Source organism: Eschrichtius robustus, chromosome 8 (assembly GCF_028021215.1).
Source record: "Eschrichtius robustus isolate mEscRob2 chromosome 8, mEscRob2.pri, whole genome shotgun sequence".
Taxonomy (NCBI): domain Eukaryota; kingdom Metazoa; phylum Chordata; class Mammalia; order Artiodactyla; family Eschrichtiidae; genus Eschrichtius; species Eschrichtius robustus.
The window spans coordinates 124252504-124279463 of record NC_090831.1 but is presented as its reverse complement, the minus strand read 5'-3'; the positions used below and the strand labels follow the sequence as shown (position 1 = coordinate 124279463).

Below are 26960 nucleotides of genomic sequence, written 5' to 3'. Positions count from 1 at the left end.
GCTGTGCTTCCTGGGGCGGGGAGTCCCCGGGCGGGCAACTGTGTAGGACAAGAGAAGGCGGGGAAGGGCTGGGAACCCTGGGGGCAGGGGTCCCTGCTCACGTGCCCGCTTATCCCCGCCCCCCAGGCCGCAAGTTCATCATCGCCAACGCTCGGGTGGAGAACTGCGCTGTCATCTACTGCAACGACGGCTTCTGCGAGCTGTGCGGCTACTCGCGGGCCGAGGTGATGCAGCGACCGTGCACCTGCGACTTCCTGCACGGGCCGCGCACGCAGCGCCGTGCCGCCGCGCAGATCGCGCAGGCCCTGCTGGGCGCGGAGGAGCGCAAAGTGGAGATCGCCTTCTACCGGAAAGATGGTAGGCGCGGGCTGGGGCGGGGCGGGGCGGGGCGGGGCCGAAAGGCCGGGGTGGGGGGCGGGGTCTGTGGGGTGGGGGCGGCCGGCGATTGGCCGGAGCTCCGGCCTGTTGCAGGGGGGCGTGACCTCAGCAGGGACCTTTGGGGTGCGCCAGGTGGGAGGCGCGGGCTGGATATTGGGGCTGTACGGCGGTCCGGGTCTCTTTACCCCAAGCACTCTGGTGGGATGGTTTACGGGGTGCCCAAGGGGCTGCTTGGCTGTGGTCTGGAGCCTCTGGTTCCTTCCTCCCTGGGCAGATGTGGACAATGTTGAGCTAGGTGGGTTGGAGTTTGACGGCAGCACCGGGATGGCAGGTGTGTGCATGGATGGGGGTAATGGAAGTCCAGGCCGGTGGCTGGGCGCCGACCTCCGCCCACAGGCCTCTAGCTACCCTCGCCCCTGCCAGGTGACTGACTGGTCTGGGGAGTTGTCGCTGAGGGCGAGGCGGGGAAGGGCTGCAGGACTCTGGCTGGCTCTCTGCCGCCCCTCTCCTGCCCCCTCTCTCTTCTGCCCTTCAGCTGCACCTGGCGGGAGGTGTGTGCCTCTCCCCACAACCTCAGTTCCCTTTGTCCCATCTTTTGAGCGCCCCGCCCGCCACCCCTTCCTGCGCCAGGTGTCTCTGCTCGGCCACCGGGGCTCCCCGCCCAGCTGCGCTGAGCTTCCGGAGAGCGGATAAACAGCGCCCTGGGCCCCTGGGCGGGGCTGCTCCCACACCGCCCCTGCCCTGGCGGGGTGGGCTTTGCTCAGGGAGGGCAGTGCCGCAGGGCTTGGGGGGACCTGCAGGTATCAGAGGGCTGGGGAGGGGGCTCTGGAAGGTGCCGCAGGACTGCCCACCGGTGCCCAAAGCCTGCCGCTCACCAGTGTGTATCTGATGAGCATTTACTGAACCCCTGTGAGCCAGGTGCAGCAAGGTCTTGGAGATGGAGCAGTGTACAAGACAGAAGAGGTTCCTGCCCACAGCGAGCTTACCTGCTGTTGTAGACAGCACTCTCTGTCTCTTCCTGGGGCAGTGAGCCAGCAGCCACCGTATGCCTCTGTCCCTGTCCCTTGGTACCTCCCCTGTACGCTATGCTCAGGGTTGGCTGAGGCTGCCCTGCAAAGGATTACATGCCCTGAAGACCCTGCTTTTGCAGGGGTGCCCAGCTGTGAGATCCCTGGACAGAATCAGAGTGGGGGACAGTCACTGGGGACCTGTGGAAGAGGGTTTGCTCACAGCAAATGGGCCTCTGGCTGGGAGCTTAGATGCAAACTCTGAAGGCAGGGCCTCCTTTCTGGTTCTTCACTGATATCCCCCCAGAACCTTCATCAGAGCAGATCTGCTTTTATATCTGCCTGGCTACCTAGTACTAGCTAATATCAGTGGGTGCCTTCTATGCGCTGGACACTGGGCCGATAATGTTTCACTTGCATCGTCTCATGGAATCTTCACAACAACCCTGGGAGGTAGATACTATTTTTTCTCCATTTTGTGGATGAGGACACTGAAGTTCAGAAACTTCCCTAGAGAGTGCAGAAACTTCCCTAGAGAGTGCAGAGCTGGGAATGGAACCGTGTCTGTCCGATCACAGCCCTGTCCACTCTGCTCCGCTGTCATGTATTAAAAAGGAGGCAAAATAGTTACAGGTATATCTCTATACTGCACGTTACTTTATGCACACTTTTATTTTGAAAGTTTGCAAACAATTGGTGTCATGAGAAGAATGTGAATACACACGTCCTGGGTTCAGGTCTAACACCAGAGAGTCTGTGATATGGATCAAGTTGGTTAGTGCCTTGAGCCCGTTTCTGCTTCTGGGACAGTGTGCCCGCCGGACCCCTCGGCGGCAGGGGCCTGAGTGCTTCTGCCTTCCCTGTAGTGTGTGTGAGGAGCCACCCTCCCTCCTTCCTGCCCCAGGCTGGCTCCTTTGGGAGAGGATGGCCATGGGACCCCTTCTGCAGAGGTGCTATCATGGAATCTTGGTGACCTCGAGGATCACTTAATCCAGCCCACTCAAGTTACAGATGGAAAAACTGAGAAGCAGAGGTCAAGTTACCAGCGAATCAGTGGAGGCAGTGGGATTAGAACCCAGGCCTCCCAGCCAAGTTCAAGCTCTTTCCCCACCCCCGGTTACTACTCCAAATGGTGCTGTGACCCAGAAAGTCCTATGCCAGCCATCTTGGCCTGCCCCCTTCTCCGCTCTCACCTAGTTTCCATGGGGATCAGGTATCTCCTGGTGGCCAACAGGCTGGCCTTGGCCCTCAGGTTATGTGGGCCGCTGCTTGTCCGGGCACCTGAGGCCTCGGGTGCAGACAGATTTCCTCTGCCTCCCGCCCTCTCCCTCTGCTCAGTCCCTTGGGCAGATCTCTGTGCCTGACCTGGACGGGGGTGTGTGTGTGTGTGTGTGTGTGTGTGTGTGTGTGTGCATGAGCTCACAGGCTCACAGCCTTGTGCGTGGACAGAGGAGGGAGGTAGATGTGAGGAAGGCCAATGCCACCTCTTGTTTCTGTCCAGGCCTTTCTCAGGGTCTTTGCCTGGGCCGGCCATGGCAGAGCAGGTCCCTGGGCTTTAGCCCCAGGGAGGCGGGTGGCTGGGAAGGAGGCGGGGCCTTTTGCTGGCAGGCGCCACCGTGGACAGCTGTACTGTGTCGGTGCCTCTAGCCTAGCTCTGTGCAGTCTCAGGGCCTGGAGCCAGACAGCCCCATTATTTAGCTGCTGGGACTGCTGGGAGGTGGGGAGGCCAGACTGGGGGATGTGGGCTGGAGGCAGAGACACGAGGTGCCAGGCCCTCACTGGCCCTGTGTCCATGCTCCTTCAGGTCAGGCCTGGGATTAAGGTGCAGCTGGGATCAGGGCCCAGCATCGTGGGGCTGGCAGGTGGCGGCATCCCCTTGGGGCTCTGGGCCGCGCCTCGGCAGCAAGTGATGCTGGTGTACACCTGCATTCCCACATTGCCCTGGGGAGGCTTCGGGCGCCTTCCACCATGGCTCCTCCTCACGCTCCCCTCCTCTGCCGGGCCTCGGGGAGGTCCCCTGCGCTCTGTCCCTCCTGTTCTCTCTGCTCTTTGTTCCCGCCTCTCTGCCCCGCCCCTGCCATGCTCAGCGGCCGCCTGTGCCCATGGTCTCTGCTTCTCTCCCCACCACTCAGGCCTCCCTGCCGGCTCTGTCCCCCGTGGTCTTTATCTCCCTCTCCCTGCAGCTGTCTCTCTTCTTCCCCCCCATTCCGTACCCCTGTGCCTTCCTCCCTGCCTCTCTCCCTCTGCCCCGGTGGCCCCCGCCTCTCTGGGCTCCATCTCCAAGTCTCTGTCTGGCTCCACGTACCTCTGCCTGTCCTGGCCTGGTCTCCATGTCCCTGTGTCCCTGGGAGCCTGTGCGTGGGTGGGGACGGGGGTGTCTCTAGAGAAGAGTCTGTTGGCTTCTCCACTCCAGCTGCAGGCCGGTTGTCATGGTAACAGGGTCAGAGGGCCCCCCGCTGCAACAGCTGAGCTGTGGGCTGGGGGAGGGGTGGGGACAGAGGGCCAGCGTGCTCCCCAGTGCCCCCAGAGCCCATGGGGAGCCAGAGCCCCAGAGGTGACCCTACACCCACTGGTCTGTGGTCCCCAGACTCAGACCTCAGCCTCCCAGGTGCTTGCGCAGGTACTCCTGGCACCGGTGGCACTCCTTGGGGCCTCCCGTGACTCTCCACGGACCTCAGGCCATTTCGCTATCTCCTCCCTGGTCCCTGAAATCTGACTCCTCACTGTGACCCTCCCACACCACCCCCTTCTCCATCATGGCCCCAAGCTCAGACACCCACTTCTCCCCTCCCAGCCCTGTCCCCTCCAAGCCGTGATCCTCAGGTCCCCACACCCCCATCAGTCAGGGTGGCTGGTGAAGGAGCCCTTGGGTATTTTGAGGCTGGCAGGCAGGTCAAATGGAGGCTGGTACCTGGGTGTGTTCTGTGTCCTTGAGATGGAGCAGGCCGGGGTGAGCCCCGGAGGAATGAGGTTAGACACAGGTAGCACTTTACTTAGGGGGGGTGGGGAAGCCATCGAGGGGCCCCCTCCACCTTGGGCCTTCTGGTCAGGACCTGGGGCAGCTTGGAGTCCGGCAGGTGCGCACACCTGCACGATGGTGGCCGGGAGCAGGGCTCGGGGGCTGCGTCAGAGCCCAGCAGCGCTTTCCCTCCGTGGCTCCAGGGAGCGGAGCTGAGCCAGAGCAGGGTGCCCTGGCCTGCATGGGGGCTTCCTGTCCCAGCCCCAACCTGGGGGCCGGGCGGGCCTGCCATGACCGAGGGTGTGGGCCACTCCTGGCCTCCTCTGGGGTCTGGAGAGTGTCGGGCGGGTGGCTCCTCTGTGTTGTGTCTGCTGTAGCCCCTGAGAGGAGCTATGTAAATATTTGTGCAGAGGCGTCTGGGATGGGAGCAGATTTTGACGGTGTTCTCGGGCTCTGGGGAGGCGGGCCGTGGGCAGCAGGAGGGCCAGCATGGGGGTGTGAGACCGGGTGAGCCTCAGCCTCTTTTCTGCCCAGTGGTGGCTTCCAGGGTGGTGGGACTTCAAGGGGTCCAAGAAAGTCCTTTCACAATTAAACATCTTCCCCGAGGGTGCTTGAAATGCCTCTATGTGGGAACTTTTCGCTTGGGTGGAGAACGAACCTTTTTCTTTAAAACGACATTTTCTTCTCATCACCCCTCCCCTGTAAGCAGGGAGGAGTGTGGAAATAGCTGGCCCTCAGTGTGAAGGAGTTTCACAGAATCATTCCTCCTTGACATGGGGAGGGGCCCATGGGGTCAGGGCCAGAAGAGGGGGCACAGAGGGACACCTGGGACAGGTGATGAGTATGGGAGAGGCTCTGGATGAACCGCTGTCCCCCTAAAGTCCCTTCCTGTCCTTAGTCCAGGGGCCCATAAAGATCTCCACGCTGTGAACTGTGGTTGGCCTCGAACGGACTTCTCTCCGTTTTGGTCGCGTGTCTACTGGACTAAAAGCACCTTGAGGGCCGGGACAGTGTCTTCTCCTTAAGCCACCATCTCCCTCACTTACAGCTCTGGGCAAGGCTGCCATGTCCGACTCCCCCACTAGATTGGAAGCTCTGGGAGGGCAGACAGCGGCCTGTTTTGTTCTCTGTTGTATCTATGTGTCTGCTGCATAGTGGGAGCTCCGTTCATGCTCCCACTGAATGAAGGATTGAATGAATGTGGTGGGCAGTGTGCTGTGTTGCAGAAACCCTATACCAGGAGTCAGAGCCTTGGGAGCAATTTCTGGTTTAGTTATAGTCTTGCTCTGTGACCTTGGGCAAATCACTTCCCATCTCTGGGCCTTGGTCTCTCCCTCTGTGAAAAGCCTTTGAATAATAGAATGCCAGGACTGGGAGGGGTCTTAGAGGATGGGGAGGCTACTGGGGCCAGAGGAAGGTGGGCCAGGGAGAGGTGGCCTGAGGTGGCCACTGAGCGAGCTGCAAGTCCTCCACCCCTGCCGTGTGGGGGGCATTGTGGGGTACAGGGAAGGCATCTGGGGATTCTCAGCCTTCCCGCCTCAAAGATGGACGGAGGAGGCCTGGATGGGGGAGCAGAGCTGGAGGAGGGGGCGGTGGCAGCTGCACTCATTGGCACCCTCACTGTTGTGACTGCACTTTTTTTTTTTTTTTTTGGCTGCGTTGGGTCTTTTTTGCTTTGCGCGGGCTTCTCATTGTGGTGGCTTCTCTTTGTTGTGGAGCTCGGGCTCCAGGTGCTCGGGCTTCAGTAATTGTAGCGTGTGGGCTCGGTATTTGCGGCATGAGGGCTCAGTAGTTGTGGCTTGCAGGCCCTAGAGGGCAGGCTCAGTAGTTGTGGTGCAGGAGCTTAGTTGCTCTGCAGCACGTGGGATCTTCCCGGACCAGGGCTCGAACCCGTGTCCCCTGCACTGGCAGGCGGATTCTTAACCACTGCACCACCAGGGAAGTCCCTGTGACTGCACTTATAGTTTGCAAGCTGGGACGCATGCTTTGTGGCAGGTGGTCCTTAGATGGGGCCTCCTCGCCATCATTTTACAGGCACCAAACTCACTTAGAAAGGCTAAGGGGTCTTAGCCAGCTGGCAGGTACCTGAGTGGGAACTCCAGTCCAGTTTTCCTCTTTCCACTCGAGTCCTGCCCAACACGGAACACCACTGCACAGGCTGTCTTGCCCCAGAGGGCCCTTTGGGGTCATGATGGGCTCAGAGCCCCAGGAAATTTGGGCTTTAGCTGGGGTTCCCAGAGCTGCAGTTCCTCATTCGCTAAGTGGGATCAAAACACCTGTCCTCCCGCGTACTGCTGGGAGAGGTTCAGCAGATAAGAGGATAGGTGCAAAGCAGTGTCGAGTGCCAAGGCTCTTGGCATTCTACTTGCCATTAGGCAGGGCATCACCCATGTGGCCGCAGGTTCTAGTCAACCAAGGAAGTGAGCTGACCAAGGGTCTCAGTATCCCTGTTCCCTACGGCCATCACCCTATGCCCTGCTCCACCCCGGCCTGCCTCTCTGCCTCTCTCCGCGGGCTTCTGTTGGTCCAGCTCCTGCTTCTTCCACAAATCATAGAAACCAGGATATTTGTGTTAATGGGTTTCTTCTTTCTCTTTCATTGGTTTTTCTCCTTTTCCTTTTTTCTCACTCCCCAGTCCCATTACCCTCCCCTTAGGCAGCCATTCAAATGTACTTCCTGTGAATGTGCTGCTTGCATATGTTCTTGCAAAATGTGTGTTTTGTCTGACTGCATATAGGTTTAATTTATGTAAATGATACGTGCTATATATTGTATTCTGGTGTTCACTTTTGTTGCACAGGAGTCCGCCTTTAAGTCCAGCCAGCTTTTTCCTTGATATTGAGCCTACAGCTCCATGTTCTCTGGTGTGCTGCCCCCTCGTTTTACCCTGTCCACTCTCCTGGGGAGGGCCCGCCAGGTTGTCTCTATAAATGATGCTGCAGTGAACATCCTCATGCGTGGCCCCTTTTGGATTCATGTGAGGATGCCTTTGGGATTTCTCCCCAGGAGTGGAATTGCTGGATCACAGGGTATGTGGACACTTAATTCAACGAAGCACTATCAGGCTGTGCATGAGCGGGGCTGCGTCTATTGCCACCCTCCTAAGCAGAGCATGGGATTCCCCTGCAACCCTGCCACACGTGGCATTACCCACCTTTCTAATTTTTGCAAGTTTAATAGGTGGAAGTGATATCTTTCTGCTTTAATTTGCATTTCTTTGATTTCATGCGAGTCCGAACATCTTGTAGGCAGCCGTTCAGGTTTCTTTCCCATGAATTCCCTGCTCATATCCTTTGCTCACTTTTCCATGAAGCTGCTGTCTTTCGTTCTTATTGATTTGCAAGAGTTGCTTATTGATTCTAGAAATACAAATGCATACAGTTAAATATCCAGTGTGTATTCTGGATATTAATCCCCGTTGAATCAAGATTTTGTAAATATCTGCTCCCATTCAGTCGTCTGTCAAATTTATCCAACAAAAATTCTTAATTTTGATACAAACAAATTCATGGATTTTTAGCTTTCTTCATGCTTTTGAAGTTTTGTTTAAGAAATCCTTCACTGTCCTGAGGTTGCAAAGGTCTACATTTTCTTCTGTTACCTTAATTGTTTTACCTTTCTCAGTTGGGTCTTTAATCCATCCTGACCCTACCTCTGTCTGTGGTGTCAAATAGGGATCAAGTTGTATTTTTTTCCGTGTACTGAGCCAATTTTCCCAACACATCTAGTAAACAGCCTATTCTTTTCGGTTGGCTTGTGGGGCTACCTTTACCACTGGTTAATTTCCCATATATCCATGCGTCTGTTTTTGAGCTCTCTGTTCTGTCCAAGTATTTATTTGTCTGTTCTTGCATCAACACCATATTAAAAAAATACAGCAGTTAGTATGTCTTAGTATCTGGAAAGGCAAATCTTCCCTCTCTGTTCTTCTTTTGAAAGGTTGACATACATATTTGTGGACCTCTCTTCTCCTTTGCAAACTCTAGAGAAGGTTTATCAAGTTCCTGGGAAGAAAAACCCCACTAGAATCTTGGCTGGAATTAGATTGGTTTTATGGGTTAATTTGGGGAGAATGGACGTCTTTCTAATATTTGTCCCATCTGAGAGTCTGTAGTGTCTCTCTATTTCTCAGATTGTTTCTGCATCCTTTATTAGTTTAAGGTTTTTTTTTTTCTCCCCCGTAGAGACCTTGTGCATTCTTGGGCACTTCCTAGACACTTCATAGTTTTGTGTTTTTTTTGGCCATGCCATGCAGCATGTGGGATCTTAGTTCCCCGACCAGGGACTGAACCTGTGCCCCCTGCATTGGGAGTATGGAGTCTTAACCACTGGACCACCGGGGAAGTCCCCACTCCATAGTTTTTGTTGCTATTATGAAAGAGATCTTATTTTTGACTACCTACTCTAATAGCCTTCTGCTGGTGGAGGGGGGGCTGATCTTGTATTTGGTAGCCTCACTGGATGAAGTCTCTCATTAGCTAGTTCTGATTGTTTATCTGTTGATTTTATTGGTTCTCTAGGGAGATGATCCTATCATCTGCGAATAACGCTGGTTTTCTCTGTGTACGTTTGGGTCATTGCCATATGTGTTGACGTTGGAACGTTCCATCTGCCTTTTTCAGCAGGCTTTCACAGGCACTTGTATCTATTTGTTGGAGTCCTGTGAGGTGGGTGAGTCAGGGAGGGATTGCAAGTTTCGGATTAATGATTGAGAAGCTGCGGCCGACTGGGTGACCGATGGGACAGGCCCTCTGGGGTATGCCGGGAGCCAAGGCGGGAGCAGAGCTCTAGAAGCTTGCGGGGCCCTGGAGGAGGGCGGGGACCGCCACTGTCTCCTAGTGGACCTCGGCTCTGTGTGCCCTTGCTGCCCGTGGCCTGCTGTGTGTGGGTCACAGAGAAGAGGGCTGGTAGGGGTCTGAGGCTCAGAGATACCCCAGCCCCCTTGCCCGGAATTCCTGGGCCGTCAGCCTCCGTGTTCCGTGCTGTTGACCAGATTGAATAGTGCTTCAGCAAAAGACGCCACCTAATTCCTGTGAGGGTTCTGATTGCTGTCCAGACTCAGGGTGGGTTTGAAATGGGCAAATCCTGTCCTGAAAGCATAGTCAGTCAGTGCCCCTGGATCTGAAAGGGAGCTTAAAGCGTGGGGAGATGGCCCTGTCCCCATCTGCCATCCGTGCAGGTCCCTGCCCCAGTCTGTGATCGACTGGACACCTGTTCACCCAGTTTGTCCCGTGAAGCCAGCCCAACACTGGCCTCAGGCCTCCGGCTCTGGGCAGAGGGCGGAAGCTCCCCCGGAAGCCAGCGTACAGTTACCTCTCTCATTAGGAACATAGTGTTAGAGGAGTTTTCAGTGAGAGACATCCCTGTGGCCAGATGGAGCTGTCAAGAAAATCTTTGTAGAGGGGGGTCCTGCGGGGGCCTAGAGGGGCGGGAGGAATTGGAGGGAAGCGGGGTGGGGCCGTGGGGAGTGGGAGGGTCTGTGAAGCTGGGGCACACTGGAGGGGGCACTGGGGCCAGCCTGCGTGTCCAGGGACGGGAGGCCCGGCTGGGAGGGCACCTGAAGGATGTGACATGGCTGGGAACAGGGGGTTCTGAAGGACTCTGAGGAGGGACAGGCTCCAGGAAGCAAGAGGAGGGAGGTTAAGCGTGGAGGCCTCAGGGAGGCGGGGAATGGGATGGTGCCGGAAAGAGAAGCTTTCCCCGAATAAACATGGCCGGGTTTCACCTTGCCGGGGCTTCTTCGGAACAGGGCAGGGCTGTGACTCCCAGTTTACAGACTGTGAGGCTGCATCCCCCACGGAGGTCGAGTAGGGCTGAGCCCCAGAGCTTTTCTAGAAAGAGCTCTTCTCCTGAGGCCGTCACAGTGGCCCCTGGGAAAGGTAGCACAGACAGGCCACATGCGATGGGCTCGGATGGGCATCTGGATGACTCACAGAGGCCCTGAGGCCCTCCGTGTGGCCCTATAAATCTCTGGGAAGGTGTTAGGCTGGAGGGGCTAGGGGAGGGTCTGTCTGGAGATGCTCATTCCGGGAGAGCTGGGGTCTGGATTGTGGCTCCCCAGCCCTGGCCCTGAAGTGAGTAGTCCTGGGGAAATCTGTCCCACTCAGCTCCTGGAGCCATGGGGATAGGATTGGCCTCTCTTTCTCTCTCACACACACACGAACACACACGTGCACACTCATTCACTGGCTGGCCTCTCAGGCTCCCCCGCTCTGTCCCCTGGGCCTGTAGTGTCCCTGGCCTTCCTTAGGCCCCCACTGCCCAAGAGAGCGACGTTAGCGACACGGTGGCCCCTGGCCAGGAGCAGCTCCAGCTGCATCTTCCTGTCGCCGCCACCAGGCTAAATATAACCTGACACTGCACAGCCCTGGGCCGCCGTCGGAGACAGCCTCTGCTGGGGGCGGACAGCCCGACTGGAGCCCCAGCCTCCTGCCCTCAGCGTGACTTTGGGCCCAGCTCCTCCTGCCCCAGCAGGGCAGGACGGCGACCGGGGCGAGGATGGCTGCTTCCCCGAGGTCACCTTCCCTGCAAGGACCCGGCACCCTGCCTCGTTACAGCTCTGAATGCTTCCACAAGGCCATCTATCATCTCATCTGGCACCCAGGGTACGAGTCACTTGTCCCTGCAGTACCCACAGGGAGTCTGCAGCTCAGAGAGGTGGCTGACCTGCCCACAGTCACACAGCGATTGCCCAGGTCTCCTGAGGGTCGGGGCAGATCAGCTCGGCTCAGCTCCCCAGGACCCCTCTCTCTGCCAACTCATCCCGGGCTCCAAACGGGGGTTCCTGTTGACTCCCCGGCTCAGTGAGGGTGGGTGGCACGCCTGTCTTGTTCACGAGGCCCTGAACGCTTCACGTGCGTGTGCTCAGCGAGTACTCGAGGGGGATGAAGAGCCACCTGCAAAGGAGCTGTGATGGCACCCAGTTTGCAGACGAGCCACTAGAGGTTCTGACCCGGGGAGCTTGTCCAAGGACACTCAGGTCACCCGCAGGCCTCCCTTTCCCCACCTGCCCGGTGCTGCCCCAAGAGATAAGGCCTGCCCCCGCGGAAGCCAACGGCGGCTCCTGCCTGGGGACCAGCCAAGGCTTCCCAGAGGTGGGCAGTTGGGTTTGGGACCGGGGGTGGGGCCCCTGGATGGGTCGGGATGCAGGGCAGGGACGATGTCCCAGGTACACTGTCGGGTGTGGGTTGGCACCAGGTGAAAGCAAGCCAGCGTTGCGTTCTGATGAAGATGGCGCCCTTCCCCGGGGTCGGGAGGAACTGGACCTGCTGCACCTGGAAGGTAGCCAGACCTGGTCCCCTGGGGCCCTGCCCCTGCCCCCCCCCCCCACCGCCCCTTTCTCAGTGGCCTGTGGTGAGCTGCATGACCTCTGCGGCCCTTAGACTCCGAGGCGCAGAGGATCCTGTCCTTGTGTGGGGCTGTCGATCCATGACTGCCTCTCCTCTCCTGGCCTTCATTCTCACAGGGCCCGGGTGCCCCAAGCCCAGGAGGCAGGCCGAGGCTGGGTGCCCGGATGCCTTCAGCTGGGGCTGGGGTCGGGGTGGGGGGGGTGGGGGGTGTGAGTCAGGTTTCTTCAGCATCAGCCACGTGAGCCAGGCTGGCCCAGGGGGCCTTCTCCCTCTCCTCCTTCTCCAGTTACCAAGATCTCCCTTGGGGGGCTTCCCTGGCGGTCCAGTGGTTAAGACTCCGCGCTTCCACTGCAGGGAGCGCAGGTTCAGTCCCTGGTCAGGGCAACTAAGATCCTGCAAGGTGGGCAGCGGGCAGCGTGGCAAAAAAAAAACCCCCCACAAACAAACAAAAGCAAAAACAAACAAAAAAACCTCCCTTGGGCTCTCCTGCTTCACAATGTTCTGTCATTCATCCCCCTAGCCCACTGGGGCAAGGTCATCGTCCTGTATTGCAGGTGAGCTCCCTGGGGCTGGAGGAGGGCAGGTGACTTGCCCAAAGTCATTCTGATGCAATGAGCGAAGGCCACTTAACTCCATAGCCTGTGCCCCGCCCTTTTGCGCCCGGGAGCCCCACAGCCGTTCTGTGGGCAGGGCAGGGGTCCTCCGCTCCCCTCCAGTTCGATCCCCTGCAGTCCGTTCCCTCCTTCCCCGGGCGCTCCAGGCTCTGGCTGTCTCGGGAGCGCGGGCCGCTCCTGCCACAGAGCGGCTCTCGGCGGAACTGCAGCCTCCCCCAGCTCTGGGCTGAGGTCAGCCTCTGCTCCGCGGAGCTGCTCTGTGGGGTGGGGCGGGTCGGAGGGAGAAGAGGAACAAAGAGATGAGCAGGGTCTGGGTATGTAGGAGCAGGGCTCATGAAGGGTGAGGCACTGGTCCTGGCGTGCGGTGCCAGCCCAGGGCTCCGGGGAGGCGGCCCAGACGCTGACTCTGAGCGTTTCTTCTCTGCTGAGAAGTTGTGTGAAGGTCACAGCCCCGCCGCCTGCAGGCTGCGATGTGCTTTGTGCCGCTGCCCAGTTCTGGCTGTCCCTGTGCCCTACCCCTGGCCTGCTGACCTTCAGCTGCCCTCGGGGACCCCACCCGCCAGAATTCCAGCCAGTGATGGGATGGGGTCCCCTGGCAGGTCTGGCTGAAGAGCTAGGGGTGGGTGATATGGCAGCTCACGGAAGACCCAGCCAGCCAGGCAGGATGGGCGGGAGGCAGAGCCTCTCGGAGCCCTGGCTGACCTGGGGCTACCCGCTTTCCTTCCTTCCGTGTCCCCTCGAAAATAGTAGCTGGAGCCTAACACCCCCCCCTCCTCCCCCCAGCCATCAGGCAGGACTCCAGTTCACATTTTCGGAATAACAAGGGCTTTTACAGGGTTATTTGAAAGGAAAAATTCCTTGAATGTCGACAAAGGGAGAGGACCAAGGGGGCTCCGTGTGTGAGTGTGTGTCTGTGTCCAAGGGCCGGGAGTGGGCCTGTGCTGTAAGGGGGCTTATATCTGGAGTTTCTGCGGCCTGGCGTGAAGGGGGGTGCAATTTGGGATGTCAGGGTCCTGGGATGTCAGGGTCCTGGGCTGTCCGGGCTGCAGAATGCAGTTCTGGCCTCTCTTGCTGAGAAGCTGGAACTGAAGTGGGCACGGGGTGTTGAGGCCTCAAGTTCAGAATCCTGAGGCCGTGCCCTGGGGGCAGGATCCCCAGGCCATCCTGAAGGGTTGGGCTCATCAGGGCTCCAGACTCTGGACTTACGTGAGATGAGTTTCCCAGCGAGGAACCAAGACCAGGGGCCTGGATCGCTGGGCTCCCAGGGGGTGGGTGTTGGGGGGGTCTCCAGGGCTAAGGTTTCCTGGTCTCTGGCCTCTCCTTAGTCCCTATGAGGGCCAGTCCCTGTTCAGGCTGCTGCCGGCCATCACCATATTAGGGCATAAACGCTAGGCGGGCTGTCTAGGTGCCAAACGGTCTCCAGCTGGGCCCGGCCTCCTGCAGCTCCCAACACCACGGCAGTGTTTCAGCCGGGCCATGTCAGAGGCTGGAGGTCAGGGGACAGCAGCAGCTACTGGAAGGAGACCCTGAAAGAGCCCCCCCAGCTCAGGTCCCGTGGGCCAAGCCATGAGGGCCTGGGATGCGGTGAGTGGAAGGGCTTTGGGGTAGGGCAGAGAATTCTCGGCCAGCCCCTGCCCTGGCCCAGCTCCCCTCATCCCGGTGCCATCCTGTTTCCCTTGGTTTCAGAGGATCTCCGTCCACAAGATTAATCCCACAGCAGTTAGAATTGCTCCTCAGCTCCCTCTCAGCCCTGTCTCTAGCAATCGTCCCGGAGCCCGGCCAGCATCTCCTAGGAATCAGGCCCTTTACGCCTGGCCTTCTCAGGTCTGTGGAGAAGCTGTGGCTGCACTTCCCAGGGCTAGCCCACAGGGCTCATTGGCCATCGGCCCCTCCAGCTTGTTGGCCTTGACTCAGTTCACCCCAGCCACGTCCTCTCCACCAGTCCTGATCCTCAACCCCTCCCCCGCCGTTAGTCCCACCCCATCACCAACACCACTGGCCAGCGCCTGCTCCCTGGTGCATTGTTCTGGGCGCTAGGCCCTTCAGAGGGGACACAGACACTGGTGAGTTAGGACCCGGCAGTTCAGAGAAGACAGATGAGCACCAGGAAAGAAGTCTCTGCCCCGGGAAGAGAAGATGAGGAACATGCTTGGTCCCCACCAGGTCCATGGAGTAGGAGGAACAGGATGTTAACACGCCTTCTTGTTGCATCAAGGAGGGCTTCCTGGAGGCGCGGGTTCTGAGCTGGGCCTTAGGCAGAGCCTGAGAGCGCACCGGGGTCTCTTTCAGAAATCAGTAGAGAGGAGGGTGTGGGGGCCGTGCGCTGGTCAGAGGCAGAGGCGGAACAGGTACATTGGCCTGGTGAACTGACATCAGCTGGAATAGGGGGCCTGGTGGCCAGAGAGAGACATTGAGAGGGAAAAAAAAAATCAAGAGCAGAGAAAAAGACGAGAGACAGAGATGAAAGATCTAGAAGCAGCGCTTCTCAACTCTGGTGAAGGATCAGTTTTGTTTCTAACGTGTCACAGACCAGTACTTGTGTGAAATACGGAAGTCACATGCTTGGATATTGCGGCAATGCCAAATTGCTCTAAAGGTTTTGAAGCTCTTGCTCTCAACTTCCGAACTTATCTTTTTGTGGATGACACAACAGTTGGGTACTAACGAAGAGGAGCAAAGACAGACAGAGAGACAGAGGGTGATCGCTAACCTGTCTCTAGTGTTTGACACATGCCAGGCACTGCCCTAGGCGGCTGGCACGTGTTGACTTATTTAATCTTTACAACTCATGAGGAACGAATTATTTTTTATTTTATTTTATTTTTTTAAACAAGTCTGTTCTTTTTTTTTTTTAATTAATTAATTATTTTTGGCTGTGTTGGGTCTTCGTTTCTGTGCGAGGGCTTTCTCCAGTTGCGGCGAGTGGGGGCCACTCTTCATTGCGGTGCGTGGACCTCTCACTGTCGTGGCCTCTCTTCTTGCGGAGCACAGGCTCCAGATGCGCAGGCTCAGTAGTTGTGGCTCACGGGCCTAGTTGCTCCGTGGCATGTGGGATCTTCCCAGACCAGGGCTCGAACCCGTGTCCCCTGCATTGGCAGGCAGATTCTCAACCACTGCACCACCAGGGAAGCCCAGGAACGAATTATTATCGTTCCCATTTTATAGATGAGGAAAATGAGGCACAGGGAGGTTAAAAACGTTAAGAAAAATGCATCAATGACAAGGCAGCAGAGCTGGGATCTGAACCCTGAGATCCTGGGCTTAAAGTGTGTGGGCTTAACCTCCAGGCTGCACTGGCTTACATGAGGAAAAGCAAAGATAGAGTGTGAGAGGATAGGGAAAAAGGTGAAACAACCCAGGAAGAAAGGAGCAGAAGCCAGTGTGAGGAGAATGCACATGGGGAGAGAGGGCTGGAGAACCAAGGCAAGCAGAGAGAGAAAGGGAGAGCTTTGAGAGCGGAAAGCTGGAGCGGCCAGATTAGGGAAGCAGCTCTGGCCGGCATGTGGCAGGAGGAGGGGGTGGGGCAGGAGGCAATGGCGAGAAGGGGCAGGACTGTGTGTGGGAGCCGTGGGGGAGGCAGAGGTGGACAGGCCCCTTCAGGTTTCGGGGGCCCATTCCGCCTGGTGCCACAGTGGCTGTGTCTCCGCTCTGCAGGGAGCTGCTTCCTGTGCCTGGTGGATGTGGTACCCGTGAAGAACGAAGATGGGGCTGTCATCATGTTCATCCTCAACTTTGAGGTGGTGATGGAGAAGGACATGGTGGGGTCCCCAGCCCGTGACACCAATCACCGTGCCCCTCTCACCAGCTGGCTGGCCTCCGGTAAGTGCAGCTGTGCTCTTGGGCTGGTGCAGGAATACATGGTTTCCCTTCCCTGGGGCCGTGAGGCTGCCCAAGGGCAATGCTCTGTAGGAAGGGATGCGGAAGGGATCCTTTCAGAGATGGGGGAGAGAACATGGAGGACACGGCCGGTCCCCTCTAGCTCAGCATGGACAGGTGAGGTGGAGGGACTGAGCCCAGATTCACAGGTCCCTGGGGCAGGATCATGGCTGGTTTCATAGCCTTACCCGCTTGGGGTCCCCCCACAGCATCCCCTGGGAGTGGTCCTCTCTCCAGCCCCAGGGATGGGGGATTCGCCCTTCCCTGTTGGCCCTGGCCACTTCGGGGCAGCTCCCTCTGCTCATGACAAGGCTCCGTCTCTCGTGGACTCAACTCTGTGAAATTTCTCTCTCGGGTCCTTGTTCCCGGACTGGCCAGCTCCCTGCTGTGGCCTTGGCTACTTGAGAAGAGGATGTGAGGGGACTGCTGCCTGTGGCTGGAGACGTGCAGGCCTCACCTCATCCTCCCATGACTCAAAGGCTCAGACACCTCCTCCTCCCCCTGCATGGCCTTTTTGGGTTTAATTTTAAATGTTCCCTCAGAGTCATGGCAAAAGAAACAACCTCTTGGTTTCTCAAGCTCTAAAATGGCAGCATCAGTAACGCCCTACCTATTCCATGGGTGCCACCTGCAAGGTGGCAGGGTACGGCAGGAACCCGTGGCATCACTCCTCCATTTGGATGCAGGCCCTGCCATTTACTGTGCGACCTCCAGCAAATCACATAACTCACTGACGCCTAAATTTCCTCAAGTCTAAAATGGAGATAATGATACCCACTGGGTGCAGTTGTGAGAGCCACAGGTGGTTTATGTAGAGACCACCGGTGATGTGAGGCTCAAGAAATGGTGGTTTATTATTGGCGGAGTCTTAGATATGATTGCATTCTAGACTTTTCTGGAGACTTGAGTTCTGTGCAGTAGGAGTTGGGGTGGAGGGGTGCCGGCGGCTGTCGGGGCTCCCACTTTCCCTCCTTCCTCCCCTTGGTGACTGGGCTCCAGCTGCTAGGCCTGGCCCTCTCCCGGGCTGCTGGGGCCCATGCACCTCCCCTGTCCCCGCAGGCCGCGCCAAGGCCTTCCGCTTGAAGCTGCCCGCGCTGCTGGCCTTGACCGCCCGGGATTCGTCGGTGCGGCCGGGTAGCGCGGGCGGCGCCGGTGCCCCGGGGGCCGTGGTGGTGGACGTGGACCTGACGCCCGCGGCGCCCAGCAGCGAGTCGCTGGCCCTGGACGAGGTGACGGCCATGGACAACCACGTGGCGGGGCTCGGGCCGGCGGAGGAGCGACGCGCGCTGGTGGGCCCCAGCTCGCCGCCTGCCTGCGCGCCCGGCCCGCACCCGTCGCCCCGGGCGCACAGCCTCAACCCCGACGCCTCGGGCTCCAGCTGCAGCCTGCCCCGGACGCGCTCCCGAGAGAGCTGCGCCAGCGTGCGCCGCGCCTCGTCGGCCGACGACATCGAGGCCATGCGCGCTGGGCCGCTGCCCCCGCCGCCGCGCCACGCCAGCACCGGTGAGGGTCGGCCCCACCCCTGCAGGAACTGCCCGGCCGCGTCCTCACCCGCGGGCCTGTCCATTCCAGGACCTCAGCTTCCTCCCTCTCCGCCCTGTCCTGTGTGCCTGGGAGATGGAAATCCTATTAAGCGCTTACTTAATCCCATTAAGTAGCCTTTTATTCCATTAAACGTGCATTCATCCCATTGCATTCTTCCACTCTCAGAGCTGGTGCTGGCCCGAGGAGCTGGCTCTCCCACCAGCTCCCAGGCTGGCCTGGACCGGGGATGCCCACGGGGAGTCGGGAAGGCGGGAGAGGCATCTGGGTCCCTGCCACCACCTGGGCCTCGGGCAGGTTCCCAGTGCCTGCTGAACAGGCCGCGTGGAAGCTCTTTCTCCTTCCTCATCTCATAGCTGCATCAGGCGCGCTTCCTTACGGTGGGGACGGGTCTGCCCTCACTTGCTTCTCAGGGACTCCACCCCTGTTTCCTGAGCTGGCCTCACTGAACCCCACGGCCTGGCTCCTGCAGGGCCCGTCTCTACCTCAGCTCTGTGTCGTCGACCTGACGGCCTTTGCCCCTGCCTGCCTGCCACCCTGACCCCCTTTCCCCTCCACCCCAGGGGCCATGCACCCCCTGCGCAGCGGCCTGCTTAACTCCACATCAGATTCGGACCTCGTGCGCTACCGCACCATTAGCAAGATTCCCCAAATCACCCTCAACTTTGTGGACCTCAAGGGCGACCCCTTCCTGGCTTCGCCCACCAGCGACCGGGAGATCATAGCCCCCAAGATAAAGGAGCGGACCCATAATGTCACTGAGAAGGTCACCCAGGTAGGTGTCCAGCTCCCTGGCTCTCCGCTCACGTGGGAGGAGCTTGGAGGGAGTGGAGTGGGAGTGGACTGTAGTCAAAAGGGGGGGTGGCGGGGTGCAGTCAGTGAGGGCCTCCTAAAGGTGGCGGACGTGCTGGCTGGGGGCGAGGGTGGCGTTTCAGAGCTGGGACGAGAGAGATCCTGGAGCAAGGGAGGCTGGAGGGGGGTGCCCATGGGAGGGGCAGATACAGAGGACAGGTGGGTGGGGCTCAGGGAGGACAGGGCAGCTGAGGCCGGGCACCTGGCAGGGTGAGGGTGGGTGGGAGAAGGTGGCCACGGGGCACAACAGAGTCCTGGGGGCAAACCAACGGGAGGTTTCACGTTAGAAGGGGCCACAGAGGTCAAGGGTGGGGGTCCTGATTCTTCTAGGCCAATGTGATGAGCCAGGCAGAGGGTGGGTACCCAGTGCTAGGGCCAGGGTGGCCTAGAGGTGCCCACCCCTGTCCCCAAACCACGGGAGAGGAGAGTTTCCTTCCCAAGTCGGGAGGGGAGGGTACGGAGTTGGGGGCACAGACACAGACGGGTCAAGTCCCCGAATCCCAGACCAGAGAAGATCGCCAGCCCTGGGGGGCATTGCCCAACACTGCCCAGTGGCAGGGCCAGCCTGGTCTCCTGCCCCCTCTTGGCAGCAAGATCGTCTGCACCACCCCCACTGCCCAGTCCATCCCAGCTCCTTCCCGTCCTGGCCTGGCGGTGGGGTGGGGGAAGGTCAGGACTGAGAAGCCAGGGACAGAGGGGGCTCCCGTGCCACACCTGTCTCGCCTCAGTCGCATCGCCCCCTCCCGCTCCTTCGGGCTCCCTGAGTCGGCCCGAGTGAGGGAGCTGTCCGTGGGCTGCCGTGGGCCTCCTCAGCCCTCCTCCTGGCCCCGCTCCCGCGGCCACCTTGGCTCTCTGGGTCCCTGCCAGGTCTCCGGCCCCTTGGCCTTGACTCCAGAACGTTCCCCCCACCCTAGGCCCCATATTTGGCTGCCTAGCCCTCACCCCCTCCCACCCCTGCCTCTCTCTTGTCCTCACCTGGAGCCCTGCCGGCTGCCCTGCCCCTGTGCCCACAGCGTGTGCTGTCGTGTTGTGGTCTGTGCGTGCCAGCGTGAGCGTGTGCTCCTGGCTCTTTGGTCACCGGGCGGTCGCTCCATCTCTGGGTGTCTGTGTGACTCTGGCTGGCTGGGCACTGGACCGGCGGGGCGGGGGTGTCGGGGAGACCATTAATCTGCGGTGACAGGCCGGGCTGCCGGGGAGGGGGAGGGGCACGGGCTGCGGGAGTGGCTGCAGCAGGAGCCCGGAGCGGGCCGAGGGGGAGGGGGCCTCTGGCCGGCGGGCGGGGCGAGGGAGCCCGGTGTCGGGGCCGGGGTGGGGACCTGGGAGGAGGAGGGGCCAGCTGGAGGAGCCGAGGCTCCTACCGCGGTGCCCGGGCCGCTGCTGGGCTGGCAGCGGGCAGAGCGCGGCACCCTGGCAGCGGGGCCCGCACCACGGGGCCATGGGCAGCCTGAGCCGGGCGGGCTGCTGTCCACGCTCACTGCCAGGGTGACCCCAGCCCCGAGGCCCAGCCCCAGTGACCCTGGCTTCGTGCCAGAGGCTGCCCTGGGAGCCAGGCCGCCAGCGCCTGGGGCGCAGCCCGGGCTGAGGCTGCTGTTGAGCTGCAGGTGAGGCGCTGGCTGGGCCCTCGGGGCCCCGGGCAGGCAAGCTGGGGGGAGCCAAGTCCTCCATGGCGGCCCCAGCGGGGGAGGCGAGCAGGACAGGGGCTCTGCAGCCCAGGGCCCAGAAAGGCCGGGTGAGGCGGGCCGTGCGCATCTCCAGCCTGGTGGCCCAGGAGGTAGGTGATCCCCCCAGCCCCTCCCCCTCCCTCCGGGGCGGGGGCACCGAGATGGGTGCGGCCCAGAGGGCTCTGGCTCCAGGCCGGGAGAGGGCTTCTGAGATGCAGGATGGGTTGGGGAGCCCTGGGGTCTGTGGCCCCGCTCATCCCACTCTTGGCTCCAGCTTGCTCGCGCTTCTCCAGACCCGCTGGGCCTAGGTGGACGGTGTTTTTCTTGCCAGGGCTTCCCTTCTCCTTGGGCTTCCGTGGCCCAGCCTTCTAGCTCGAAACACAGAAGGAGGAGAGGGGAGAACAGGAGCGAAGTGGGCGCCCGGAGAGGATGGCGGGGAGACGGGGGAGGAGAGGAGCCGCTCCCACTCCCACCCCACCTCCCCCAGCGAGCGGGCTGCAGCCGGGCCTGGCACAGAGGCGCTGGGGCTCCCCAGCTCCAGCACTCTGTGTGTTGTGAGTGGACCCTGCGGCGGGCGAGGGAGGCGTGGGCTGCTTCAGGGGTCCAGGTTGGGGGGCTGGGGTCAGAGGCCACTGGATGAGTGGTGAGGGCGGGCTGAGCCGGGCGCCTGGTCCACCTCTTCTGGGGCAGCCTGAGGTGCTGGTGGCTATGCTGTGGTCCCCCAGGCTGCTGACTCTATAGGCACCTCCTGGGAGCCACCTCTGCACCCCCCGGGGGCTTCTGTCAGAGAGCCGGGAGCCAGCTCAGGCAGGATGGCAGGGGGAGTTGGAGGCGGCTCCCGGGTGGGTCTGCGAATCCCACTCCTGTCGCCACCACCAGCACCTAAACTCTCTGCCTTGGCTCTTGTGCTCCGCCCAGCTGGGGGACAGGGATGCGGGGGGGTGGGGGTGGAATTCTTCCCAGCCACAGGTGAGGACCCGGGGTTTGGCTTAAATGAGCTTTAGGATTCTGTGTGACAACAGGTTATGTAACAGGGGAGGTTATATACCGGCCCAAGGCCGTGCGGCGAGCAGTTGCAGAGCTGAGCCCGGCGGCCCCTGTAAGAGGAGGTCTGTGGCTCCGGGTCTCGTGCCCCGGGCTTGCCCCCGGCACGTGTGCTTGTGGACTCGGTGGTGGTGGTCCTGCTGTGGGCCGACTCAGGTAGGGGGCAGGACCCCATTTGTCAGGTGTGGTTCAGCACAGCCTCAGGGGGCCTGGCCTCAGGTGTGGTGAGGAACCCCATCCAGGAACCTTCTTCTGCCTCCTCATCTGTGAGGGCCCTTCTCAGTCCCCACTTGACCCCTGAGAGGTCACCACCCATGTTTTCTGCCTTAAGGAGCAAGGGGCTCGGGCTGAAGGCAGGGCAGAAGCGGGGGCCTAGGAGCCACGTGCCCCTTCCCCTGCCCCAGGCCCCAGCTGCCCACCCCACCCATCATGTGCCTCTGGAGCCCCTGTGGCCAAACCCCTAACTATGGCCCATCTTAACTTCCAGTTACTTCCACTAAGGAGAGGCTCTCCACACGGTCCATCTGGTGAGGGTGGTTCCAGGGGGTCCCCAGCTTGAATATGAATGGGAGTCTTTGCGGCTCCACCCACCACGGCCCTCCCCAGCACAGAGGCCTGAGGATGCGGGGCCCTGGCACTTAGTACTGCTCCTGCAGGGCCGGCAACCTTGGCTCTCAAGGGGGTGGGTGAGGCCTTGGGTTTGGCTGCCCAGGGATGGCAGGGCCAGGCTGGGAGAGTTTGGGGATTCTGAGGGGCAGGGGAAGGCCGCAGGGGGACAGACAGAGGCTCCTGGGACAGCACGAGAAAGGTGGTCTCAGCTCTTCCTAGTTTGGCTTGGGGAGAAAGTGGTGTGACTGCTGCCCCCTGGTCTGGATGGCGAGCCTGCCTCTGCCTGGGTGATGAAGGGGCAGGACATGAGGTGAGCCAGTGCCGGGCTGGGTGGTCACTTCTGAATGGCTGCCCTGGGCCAGGGTGAGTAGGGAGGGGGAGCGAGTGTCATGGTCTCTCTTTCCTGGATGCCAAAGGGCCTGAGGCTGGGTGGCTGGTATCCTTGGGCCAGAGGCATGAAAGGACATTTAGGCTCTCAGTCCCTGGGCCACCAGCAATGGGACTTGTAAGGAACTGCAGTGACCACCACCATTGACATCGCCAAGGCCGGAAGCTGTAGTCCTTGGAGCATTTTCTGGACAGAGACTGTAGCATATGTGGGACGTGTGTGTGTGTGTGTGTGTGTGTGTGTGTGTGTGTGAGTGTGTTTGTGGTGTTTGGGGGTGTGGGCAAGATTGCACGGTGCGAGTTATATCCATAGTTATCGGTCTGTATTGCTGGTGGGGAGCAGTACTTGTGGGTGATACTGCTTGGTGCCCTGGACTCAGATAGCCAGCCAGGAGGTCCCGTGCCACATGGGGAACTCTGGTGAGTGGCCGTGTCCACTTGTCTGAGGGTGGGCTTCCCCGCTTACTCTGCTTGGCCTCTTCTCTGGAGGGCCCAGCAGAGATGGTACCTGCTCCTACCCTGGAGGGCCCCATGGTCTGTCCTCCCTGCCCAGACCCTGGCTGGACACCATACCCTTACCTCCACCTTCCCCGCCGGCTCAGGTCCTGTCCCTGGGGGCCGACGTGCTGCCGGAGTACAAGCTGCAGGCGCCACGCATTCACCGCTGGACCATCCTGCACTACAGCCCCTTCAAGGCCGTGTGGGACTGGCTCATCCTGCTGCTGGTCATCTACACGGCGGTCTTCACGCCCTACTCGGCCGCCTTCCTGCTGAAGGAGACGGAGGAGGGCCCCCCGGCCCCCGACTGTGGCTACGCCTGCCAGCCGCTGGCCGTGGTGGACCTCATCGTGGACATCATGTTCATCGTGGACATCCTCATCAACTTCCGCACCACCTACGTCAACGCCAACGAGGAGGTGGTCAGCCACCCTGGCCGCATCGCCGTCCACTACTTCAAGGGCTGGTTCCTCATCGACATGGTGGCCGCCATCCCCTTTGACTTGCTCATCTTCGGCTCTGGCTCCGAAGAGGTGGGTTGGCAAGGAGGCAGGGGCAAGGGGAGGGCAGCAGGGGGCGGGGTGAAGGGGTGGGTGGCGACAGAAGGAGGGTGGCAGACGCGTGGCAGAGCCCCAGCTAACCCGCACCTGCTCCCCTTTCCATACGAGCCACTGCCCGGCTGTAGCGGTCCAGAGGGCTCACCTTTTCCTAACGTGTCTGTCCAAAGTGGCCACTGTCTTTTAGTTCACATGAAAGTGCCCTGGAAGCTAGTGGGAGCTCTGGCCGGGCGCCTGAGGGTGGGTGCACCTTTCCGAGCCCCAGTTTCCTCATTCTGGCCGTGGGCACCGCGAGCCCTTTGTCACAGAGCTGGCACGAAGGTGAATGGGGCTCCGTGCTGGGCCCAGTGAGTGGGAGGCGCTTCTATTTTGAGGAGGTTATGGGGAGAGCTCCTCGGGGATCTCACCTCCGATGCCCCCCGAGAGCTGCAGTGCCCCCACTCTTCGTTTGCCCCCCTCCCCCACTGAACATCCGCCGACCCCCGTAGCTGATCGGGCTGCTGAAGACGGCGCGGCTGCTGCGGCTGGTGCGCGTGGCACGGAAGCTGGACCGCTACTCGGAGTACGGGGCGGCCGTGCTCTTCCTGCTCATGTGCACGTTCGCGCTCATCGCGCACTGGCTGGCCTGCATCTGGTACGCCATCGGCAACATGGAGCAGCCACACGTGGACTCCCGCATCGGCTGGCTCCACAACCTGGGCGATCAGATCGGCAAGCCCTACAACAGCAGCGGCCTGGGCGGCCCCTCCATCAAGGACAAGTACGTCACCGCCCTCTACTTCACCTTCAGCAGCCTCACCAGCGTGGGCTTCGGCAACGTCTCACCCAACACCAACTCGGAGAAGATCTTCTCCATCTGTGTCATGCTCATCGGCTGTGAGTGCACCCCCGGGGCGGGCGCGGGGGGCTAGCCGGGGGCCCGGGGTCTGGGAAGAGCCCGAGACAGAGGAGAGGGAGGGCGTTAGAGGAGCCAGAGTGGGGCCCTGGGACTTAGAGACCCCAGGGGCCTGCATTGTGGCATGTTTGGGGCTGGGACACCAGGGTAGAGGCACAGGGCAGAGCCGAGGGGGGTGTGTGCCTGGGCTTTTGTGTTTGTGCGTCTCGCGTGTGTGCTTACAATGAGACGTGACTGCACGTGTTGCTGACCCAGTACAGGGGCGGGCGGGGTCCCTCAGATGCTGACGGCCCCACTCACCCCGCCCCCAGCCCTCATGTATGCCAGCATCTTCGGCAACGTGTCGGCCATCATCCAGCGGCTGTACTCGGGCACGGCCCGCTACCACACGCAGATGCTCCGGGTGCGTGAGTTCATCCGCTTCCACCAGATTCCCAACCCGCTGCGCCAGCGCCTCGAGGAGTATTTCCAGCACGCCTGGTCCTACACCAATGGCATCGACATGAATGCGGTGAGGCCACTGGGCTTGGCCTCCGGCTGATGGTGGGCTGGAGGGAGCAGCATGATGGTGGGGACTTCTCCTGACGTAGCGGGCGTGTCTCAGACCGCCAGAGTCACCCTCCGTGGTTCAGGTGGTCCCAGTTAGTGGCAGGCAGGACCCTGAGAGGAACGTTACCCTCCTTTTGCCCATGGAGCTCGTTTACTGGGTTGAGCGGTCACTCTGCGGCAGGCGCTAGACCAGGCTCTGGGTGATCGTGTTTAATCCTTATGACAGCCCCAGGCAGGAGCTGGTCTCCGAGCCTCACACATTAGAACGTGGAGGTTAGAGCAGTGAGGCGTCGTCCCCAGGGGTGCATGGCTGGAAGGGGTGGAGCTGGAGTGGGCACCCAGGTCCTTCCCCTGATACCGGACGCCCTGGTGCTCCCCGCTGGATCTCCGGGTGGGGGTGGGCGTGGGGTCCCGGGAGAGGGCATGCTGAGCTGCCCCCTGTCTCCAGGTGCTGAAGGGCTTCCCCGAGTGCCTGCAGGCCGACATCTGCCTGCACCTGAATCGCTCGCTGCTGCAGCACTGCAAGCCCTTCCGAGGGGCCACCAAGGGCTGCCTGCGGGCCCTGGCCATGAAGTTCAAGACGACGCACGCGCCGCCAGGGGACACGCTGGTGCACGCTGGGGACCTGCTCACCGCCCTCTACTTCATCTCCCGGGGCTCCATCGAGATCCTGCGGGGCGACATTGTCGTGGCCATCCTGGGTACGGCAGGGACCGGGAGCTGGGCCCGAGGTGCCTGCCGAGGCCTGGAGAGGTCCCAGCCCGTTAAGGACACAGCCCTAGGGGCTGTGGCCCCGGGACTACCCACAGGGACCCTGGGCTCCTTTAACTCACCCAAGCTCAGGTCTTCCAAGGGGTCGGTGAAAAGGACTCTGGGGGTTTCCAGATTCTGCTTCCCTTCAGGGTCTCCTCACGGGCAGTGACACTCTTGTTCCTTAAAACAGGACCAAATCCAGATACTCCAAGGTAGACAGTGGAGGGAGGTTGTGCAGCTGATTTTACTAAGGGCCGCGTGGTTCCCTGCAGCCTCAGGCAGTACAACCAAGCCTTCGCCTCCAAAGCAAAGGGAGTCCTGCCCCTCTTCCCCTCACACTCCTTCTTCTCTGCCCTACCTGTGCACGTGGGCAGGTGTACCTGGGCACTGGGACTTCCTGCCCTCTGCCTGTCCTTCCTTTGGCCCTGGACACCTCAGGGCAGATGTGCCACGGGGGGTTCTTTATAGATTTTTATTTCTCAGTCCGGCATAAACACATGCTCATGCCACAAACACCCCAAACACAAGTGAAACCAAAGTTTTGCTAAACAACAGTCGCCTTAACTACATTCTGGTGTTTTCTGTTCTATGCTGTGCTAAGCTATGCTATCCTGTTTTCTTTCAGTAAACAAAATGCTGGTCTTGATTCACTACTGTGTTTGATCTGTAGCTTGAAGAACGTTGTTTATGGGGGTGCAGTGTTTGGCCAGGGGGGTGTTTGGGACATGGGCTTTGGGGGGTACCAGAGGAGTTAGAACCCAAGGAGGAAGCCAGGGCCACGGGCAGAGCTGGGCATCCGGGCTGGAGCTGCTGGCTGGCCCAGGAGCTGGGGGGCACAAGGTTCCTGGCCCTTTACCCTCAGGGCACTGCACTGCATGCGTCCTGCCTTTGCGAGCTGGGGGAGGATGGGCTGGTTGATGCTTCCCTGGCGCTGGGGGCTGGGGCCCCGCAGCCCGTGACCAGAATGAGGGGAGGCGCCGGCCAGGGTGAGAATGCCTGGAAGACAGGTGCCTGCTGCCTCTGCTGCCGCCCCAGGGGCTGAGCCCCCCTCTCGGTGGCCTCCAGGGAAGAATGACATCTTCGGAGAGCCTCTGAACCTGTATGCGCGCCCTGGGAAGTCCAACGGGGACGTGCGGGCCCTCACCTACTGTGACCTGCACAAGATCCACCGGGATGACCTGCTGGAGGTGCTGGACATGTACCCCGAGTTCTCTGACCACTTCTGGTCCAGCCTGGAGATCACCTTCAACCTGCGGGATGTGAGTGGGCCGCGCGGCTGGCTGCACGCTGGGTGACCTTCTCTCTGGGCTTGTTTCCCTGTCTGTCAGATGGTATCTGGGTCAGACCAGGTTGTGAACGCCCCAGCCTCAGCCCCGGTCCTGGGGCAGAGCTCACACCCCCAGAGCCGGCACTCCCAGCCCCACCTTCTC

The 26960-nt window shown here is 60.4% G+C and overlaps 1 protein-coding gene across 2 annotated transcripts in view; it reads left to right on the top strand.

Annotated features, from left to right (window-relative positions):
* Positions 1 to 26960, top strand: part of KCNH2 (potassium voltage-gated channel subfamily H member 2) — a 32976-nt gene that overhangs the window by 2776 nt on the left and 3240 nt on the right. Inside the window, exons 2-10 of one of the 2 annotated variants that reach the window (XM_068550179.1) lie at positions 127 to 357; positions 15962 to 16126; positions 17243 to 17686; positions 18289 to 18500; positions 22881 to 23309; positions 23822 to 24209; positions 24540 to 24739; positions 25226 to 25478; positions 26596 to 26789. In XM_068550179.1, coding sequence (XP_068406280.1) covers positions 127 to 357; positions 15962 to 16126; positions 17243 to 17686; positions 18289 to 18500; positions 22881 to 23309; positions 23822 to 24209; positions 24540 to 24739; positions 25226 to 25478; positions 26596 to 26789 — 2516 coding nt within the window. Of the gene's footprint in view, positions 1 to 126; positions 358 to 15961; positions 16127 to 17242; positions 17687 to 18288; positions 18501 to 20240; positions 20349 to 22880; positions 23310 to 23821; positions 24210 to 24539; positions 24740 to 25225; positions 25479 to 26595; positions 26790 to 26960 lie in introns of those variants that run through there. The other variant, XM_068550180.1, reaches the window with a different exon arrangement.